The following is a 7,500-nucleotide window of genomic DNA, read 5'->3' on the forward strand; positions in this document are numbered from 1 at the left end:
CACAGAGACCTCCCCAGCATTATTGTGGGAAACACTGAAGGCTTATCTGAGAGGCTGTATCATCTCCTTTCAGGCTGCCAGGAGTAGGCAAAACAGAGGAAAACTGGAAGAACTGGAGGGACAAATTCACTTACTGGATAGGGAGAATGTTAGCCACCCATCTATGGAGAAACATAAAAAAATTACCTCTTTAAAATTAGAATATAATCAGATTCTCTCAGCTAAAATTGCTAAATCTTTTCTCTATGCCAAGCAAAAATATTTTGAGTTTGGTGACAAACCACACAAATTACTCGCCAGACAACTTTGAAAAAATGTGAGTGACCGAATGATTCACAGGGTTAAATCTGCATCTGGGGAATTACTCTCTTCCCCCAAAGACATCAATGACAGATTCCGGCAGTTTTATGAGACTCTATATACATCTAAAGCGGATCCTAACCCCTTAATTATGCAAACATTTTTGGAGGACTGTAATCTTCCTGCCCTGAACCAGGAAGATTCTAACTTCCTGAATAAGGAAATATCTCTTGATGAAATTCGAGAAACAATTAAATTTCTAAAGAGTGGCAAGACCCCGGGCCCAGATGGATACCCTGGTGAATTCTATAAAACATTCAGCAACATGCTCTCTCCCTATCTGCACAAAATGTTGGTTCAGGCCAATGAGGATGGAGCTCTCCCTTCTACTTTGGACGAAGCGTTCATTACAGTTATACATAAGAAGGGTAAAGATCCAGAAGAGGTAGGGTCATACAGACCAATATCTCTCCTTAATACAGACCAAAAGATTTTAGCAAAAACTCTGGCTAACAGGCTTAGCACTTTAATTGGCAAATTGGTCCATTCGGATCAGACCGGCTTTATCCCTAACAGAAACTCATTCTTCAATCTCAGGCGCCTCTTCAATATTATGTATTCTCAGAGGTTACCCAACGTGGACCTTGCCGTCATATCTCTTGACGCCGAAAAGGCCTTTGACCAAGTTGAGTGGCCCTATCTATTCAAGGTCCTACAGAAATGTAATATTGGAGATAGGTTCATAAATTGGATCCAGCTTTTATATAGGAACCCCTGTGCCAGAATACTCACTAACCAATCATTGTCGCCCCGATTTAACCTCAACAGGGGGACAAGGCAGGGTTGTGCGCTGTCGCCTATGCTCTTTGCCCTAATTATCGAACCGCTCGCTCAGACGATTAGATCTCATGCAGCAATACACGGCTATAATACTAAAGATACTCTAAATAAGATCTCCCTATACGCAGATGACATCCTCCTCTATGTAACAGAACCCCAGGCTAGTATCCCAGCTATTCTTGACGTGATCAATTTGTTTGGTACCTTCTCGGGATACAGAATAAATTGGAACAAGAGTGAATTAATGCCCATACGGTCGCAAAATACCTCCTGGCTAGAACATCTCCCATTTAAGTTATCTTCAGAAAAATTTACCTACCTAGGAATTGTAGTTACCAAACAATACTCCTTACTATTTAAAGATAATTTCCCCTCTCTGATACAAAAACTCAAAGCAAACATACTATTTTGGAGAACTCTCCCAATTTCTCTGCTCGGAAAAATTAATGCCATTAAAATGGTCTTCCTCCCACAACTGCTCTACCTATATCAGAACATCCCAGTATTCATACCTAAATCCTTTCATAAACAACTGGACTCAATTATCAATCCTTTCATCTGGGATTATAAAACACACAGGATAGGTAAAAAACACCTCTGTAAATCTAAGATGGAAGGAGGATTGTCTCTCCCAAATTTTATATTTTATTACTGGGCCGCTAACCTCCGCATTGTTACGTTTCTGCTGGATGACGTACTTCCGGCATCCAGCTGGCTTAGTATGGAGCGTGAGGAGTGTCACCCCTTCTCTATTGGCGCTGTGATTTTGTCGCCTGTCAATCTGGAGATGTCACTTTATTGTAACAATCCTATTATACATAGCACAGTTCGAATCTGGAAGCAAATTAAAGTCCACTTTGAGCTTAGACCAATGTCATTCATGCTCCCTATCGCCAGGAATCCCTCCTTTGCCCCTTCTAATCTTGATAACACCTTTGAGCGATGGGGAGAGTTGGGGATAAGTACCATAGGGGATTTATACATAGAAGGGACCTTTGCTTCCTTTGAGTTGCTGAGGGAAACTTATAACCTTCCCAGAAGTAATTTTTTCAGATACCTACAAATTAGAGACTACGTTAGAAAACACCTCCCAACATTTGGGAATGCTAAACCTTCCATGTTTGACGGATGCATAAAAATATGCCCCACCTCCGATAAACTGATATCGCGTCTATATGATGCTTTTCAATCTGTTAGCACACCTTCCACTGATGCCATCAAGGCAAAATGGGAGGAAGAACTAGGGACTGACATCTCGGTGGCAGACTGGGAAGAGAGCAGATTACACTATTCCAAAACTAAACTGCATAGGATATTTCCTGAGACATCCCCTACATGTGATAAATGTCAGGCTACGCAGGGTACACTACTCCACTGCTTTGCCCTATGCTCTAGCTTGCATGGTTATTGGAGTGGAATTTTTGGGATCCTCTCTGAAGTTTTGGAGACTTCAATAGATCCAGACCCGCTTCTGATAATCCTGGGAGTATCTGAGTCCCTAAACGGATTAACCAACCCCCAAAAACAACTAATCTCGTACGGTCTCATCTCGGCAAAAAAACTAATCTTGTTGTTTTGGAAGAGGAGGGAAGCGCCCTCTACCAAATTATGGCTCAGTGAATTGGCAAACACTGTACACTTAGAAAGAATTAGATATATTCTGAACAATAAATTATCAACATTTGATCAAATCTGGCAGCCTTTCCTCTCCTACTTGGACGAGTCGGCGCTGTGAATTTGTACTTATTAACGCACTCTCAATTGTAATATTTTAATCTACCTTTTTCAGTTTTTGATTTGTTAAAAAAGTTTGAAATATCCAATAAATGTCGATCCACTTCATGATTGTGTCCCACTTGTTGTTGATTCTTCACAAAAAAAATACAGTTTTATATCTTTATGTTTGAAGCCTGAAATGTGGCAAAAGGTCGCAAAGTTCAAGGGGGCCGAATACTTTCGCAAGGCACTGTACCTAGCCGATGTTGATCTTAATGTGTTTCCTCCTCTCCTCAGCCACAACCTGCTGGACTCTAAAATCAACACGCTGCTGTCTATGTGCCAGGATACCAACTTGCTGAACCCAGTGCATGGCATCATTCAGAGTGTAGTTTACCATGAAGAGTCTCCTCCACAATACCAACCGTCCTATCTACAGAGTACGTACATTCATCTACAGGCCTGCTCTACCCATCTCTCTCTCTGTCTATCTCAGTCCCTATCACCTCCTCGACCTCATCTCCCATCCTTCATCTCTCTCTCTGTCTATCTCAGTCCCTATCACCTCCTCGACCTCATCTCCCATCCTTCATCTCTCTCTCTGTCTATCTCAGTCCCTATCACCTCCTCGACCTCATCTCCCATCCTTCATCTCTCTCTCTGTCTATCTCAGTCCCTATCACCTCCTCGACCTCATCTCCCATCCTTCATCTCTCTCTCTATCTCAGTCCCTATCACCTCCTCGACCTCATCTCCCATCCTTCATCTCTGTCTCTGTCTATCTCAGTCCCTATCACCTCCTTGACCTCATCTCCCATCCTTCATCTCTCTCTCTGTCTATCTCAGTCCCTATCACCTCCTTGACCTCATCTCCCATCCTTCATCTCTCTCTCTGTCTATCTCAGTCCCTATCACCTCCTTGACCTCATCTCCCATCCTTCATCTCTCTCTCTGTCTATCTCAGTCCCTATCACCTCCTCGACCTCATCTCCCATCCTTCATCTCTCTCTCTGTCTATCTCAGTCCCTATCACCTCCTTGACCTCATCTCCCATCCTTCATCTCCCTCTCTGTCTAGCTCAGTCCCTATCACCTCCTTGACCTCATCTCCCATCCTTCTCTCTCTGCCCCTCCCTTTCTCTCTCAATTCAAATTCAAGGGGCTTTATTGGCATGGGAAACATACAGTACCAGTCAAACGTTTGGAAACACCTACTCATTCCAGGGTCTTTCTTTATTTTTACTATTTTATACGTTGTAGAATAATAGTGAAGACATCAAAACTATGTAATAACACATATAGAATCATGTAGTAAGAGAAAAAGTGTTAAACAAATGAAAATATATTTTATATTTGAGATTCTTCAAAGTAGCCACCCTTTGCCTTGATGACAGCTTTGCACACTCTTGGTATTCTCTCAACCAGCTTCATGAGGTAGTCACCTGGAATGCATTTCAATTAACAGGTGTGCCTTGTTAAAAGTTAATTTGTGGAATTTCTTTACTCAATGCGTTTGAGACAATCAGTTGTGTTGTGACAAGGTTAGGGTGGTATACAGAAGATAGCCCTATATTTGTTAAAAGAACAGCTCAAATAAGCAGAGAAACGACAGTCCATCATTACTTTAAGACATGAAGGTCAGTCAATCCAGAAATTTCAAGAACTTGTTTCTTCAAGTGCAGTCGCAAAAACCATCAAACGCTATGATGAAAACTGGCTCTCATGAGGACCGCCACAGGACAGGAAAGGAAGACCCAGAGTTACCTCTGCTGCAGAGGATAAGTTCATTAGAGTTACCATTGCATTAGAGTTACCAAATTGCAGCCCAAATAAATGCTTCACAGAGTTCAAGTAACAGACAAATCTCAACATCAACTGTTCAGAGGAGACTGTGTGAATCAGGCCTTCATGTTGGAATTACTGCAAACAAACCACTACTAAAGGACACCAATAAGAAGAACGGACTTGCTTGGGCCAAGAATATGAGAAATGGACATTAGATCTGTCCTTTGGTCTGATGTCCAAAGTGTAGATTTTTGGTTCCAATCGCTGTGTCTTTGTGAGACGCAGAGTAGGTCAACGTATGATTTCCGCATCTGTGGTTCCCACCGTGAAGCATGGAGGAGGAGGTGTGATGGTGTGGGGGTGCTTTGCTGGTGACACTCAGTTATTTGTTTAGAATTCTAGGGACACTTAACCAGCATGGCCACCACTGCATTCTGCAGCAATACGCCATCCCATCTGGTTTGGGCTTAGTGGGACTATAATTTGTTTTTCAACAGGACAATGACCCAAAACACCTCCAGGCTGTGTAAGGGCTATTCGACCAAGAAGGAGAGTGATGGAGTGCTGCATTAGATGACCTGGGCTCCACAATCACCTGACCTCAACTCAATTTATATTTATAAAAAATATATATAAAAAAATTAACCTTTTATTTATCTAGGCAAGTCAGTTAAGAACAAAATCTTATTTACAATAACAGCCTAGGAACAGTGTGTTAACTGCCTTGTTCAGGAGCAGAACGACAGATTTTTACCTTGTGAGCTTGGGGATTCGATCTTGCATCCTTTCACTTACTGGCCCAACGCTCTAACAACTAGGCTACCTGCCGTCCGAAATCAATTGAGATGGTTTGGGATGAGGTGGACCGCAGAGTGAAGGAAAGGCAGCCAACAAGTGCTCAGCATCAAGTGCTCAGCATCAAGTGCTCAGCATCAAGTGCTCAGCATCAAGTGCTCAGCATCAAGTGCTCAGCATCAAGTGCTCAGCATGTGTTGGAACTGCTTCAAGACTGTTGGAAAAACAATAAAGGTGAAGCTGGTTGAGAGAATGCCAAGAGTGTGCAAAGCTGACAGTGAGGCAAAGGGTGGCTACTTGGAAGAATCTCAAATGTAAAAATATATATATAATATATATTTGTTTAACACTTTTTGGGTTACTACATGATTCCATATGTGTTATTTCATAGTGTTGATGTCTTCACTATTATTATACAATGTAGAAAATAGTAAAAATAAAGAAAAACCCTGGAATGAGTAGATACTGTTTGTTAACATTGCCAATGAACAGTAAACATTACACTCACAGACGTTCCAAAAGAGTAAAGACATTTCAAATGTCATATTATGTGCAAATAGTTCAAGTTCAAAAGGGAAAATAAATAAACATAAATATGGGTTTTATATAAAATGGTGTTTGTTCTTCACTGGTTGCCCTTGTGGCAACAGGTCACACATCTTGCTGCTGTGATGGCACACTGTGGTATTTCACCCAGTAGATATGTGAGTTTATCAAAATTGGCTTTGTTTTCAAGTTCTTTGTGGGTCTGTGTAATTTGAGGGAAATATGTGGTCATACACTTGGAAGGAGGTTAGGGAGCTCAGATTCCACCTCATTTTGTGTGGGAAGTGAGCACATAGCTTGTTCTCTTGAGAGCCAGGTCTGCCTACGGCGGCCTTTCTCAATGACAAGGCTATGCTCACTGAGTCACTCTATCTCTGTCCCTCTGTCCCTATCTCCTTCTCTACCTCTCTCGTCATCCTCCATCTCTCCTGCCTCCCCCTTTCTCTCTCTCTCACTGTTTTTCTCTCTGTCCCTATCTCCTTCTCTACCTCTCAACTGTCATCCTTCATCTCTCTCTGCCCCTTTCTCTCTCTCTCTCCAATTCCCTTCCCTCAATTCAATCTCAATTCTCTGCCCCTTCTCCTTCTCTACCGCTCAACTGTCATCCTTCATCTCTCTCTGCCCCTTCCCTTCCTCTCTCTCTCCTCTCTCTCTGCCCCTATCTCCTTCTCTACCGCTCAACTGTCATCCTTCATCTCTCTCTGCCCCTTCCCTTCCTCTCTCTCTCCTCTCTCTCTGCCCCTATCTCCTTCTCTACCACTCAACTGTCATCCTTCATCTCTCTCTACCCCGTCCCTTTCTCTCTCTCTCCTCTCTCTCTGCCCCTTCCCTTTCTCTCTCTCTCCTCTCTCTCTGCCCCTTCCCTTTCTCTCTCTCTCCTCTCTCTCTGCCCCGTCCCTTTCTCTCTCTCTCCTCTCTCTCTGCCCCGTCCCTTTCTCTCTCTCTCTCTCTCCTCTCTCTCTGCCCCTATCTCCTTCTCTACCGCTCAACTGTCATCCTTCATCTCTCTCTGCCCCGTCCCTTTCTCTCTCTCTCCTCTCTCTCTGCCCCTTCCCTTTCTCTCTCTCTCCTCTCTCTGCCCCTTTCTCTCTCTCTCCTCTCTCTCTGTCCCTTCCCTTTCTCTCTCTCTCCTCTCTCTCTGCCCCTATCTCCTTCTCTACCTCTCAACTGTCATCCTTCATCTCTCTCTGCCCCTTCCCTTTCTCTCTCTCTCTCTCTCTCTCTCTCTGCCCCAATCTCCTTCTCTACCTCTCAACTGTCATCCTTCAGCTCTCTCTGCCCCTTCCCTTTCTCTCTCTCTCCTCTCTCTCTGCCCCTATCTCCTTCTCTACCTCTCAACTGTCATCCTTCATCTCTCTCTGCCCCGTCTCTTTCTCTCTCTCTCCTCTCTCTCTGCCCCGTCCCTTCCTCTCTCTCTCTCCTCTCTCTCTGCCCCTTCCCTTTCTCTCTCTCTCTCCTCTCTCTCTGCCTTGTCCCTTTCTCTCTCTCTCCTCTCTCTCTGCCCCTTCCCTTCCTCTCT

The 7,500-nt window shown here is 43.6% G+C and overlaps 1 protein-coding gene across 3 annotated transcripts in view; it reads left to right on the top strand.

The window, feature by feature from the left end:
- The window catches only part of LOC139386234 (neurofibromin-like), a 34,214-nt gene that overhangs the window by 16,407 nt on the left and 10,307 nt on the right, over positions 1 to 7,500 (top strand). For all 3 annotated transcript variants that reach the window (XM_071131720.1, XM_071131722.1, XM_071131721.1), the window contains exon 7: positions 3,154 to 3,296. In XM_071131720.1, the coding sequence (XP_070987821.1) occupies positions 3,154 to 3,296 (143 nt within the window). The remainder of the gene's footprint in view (positions 1 to 3,153; positions 3,297 to 7,500) is intronic.

The sequence above is a fragment of the Oncorhynchus clarkii genome, chromosome 27 (genome assembly GCF_045791955.1).
Source record: "Oncorhynchus clarkii lewisi isolate Uvic-CL-2024 chromosome 27, UVic_Ocla_1.0, whole genome shotgun sequence".
Lineage (NCBI taxonomy): Eukaryota > Metazoa > Chordata > Actinopteri > Salmoniformes > Salmonidae > Oncorhynchus > Oncorhynchus clarkii.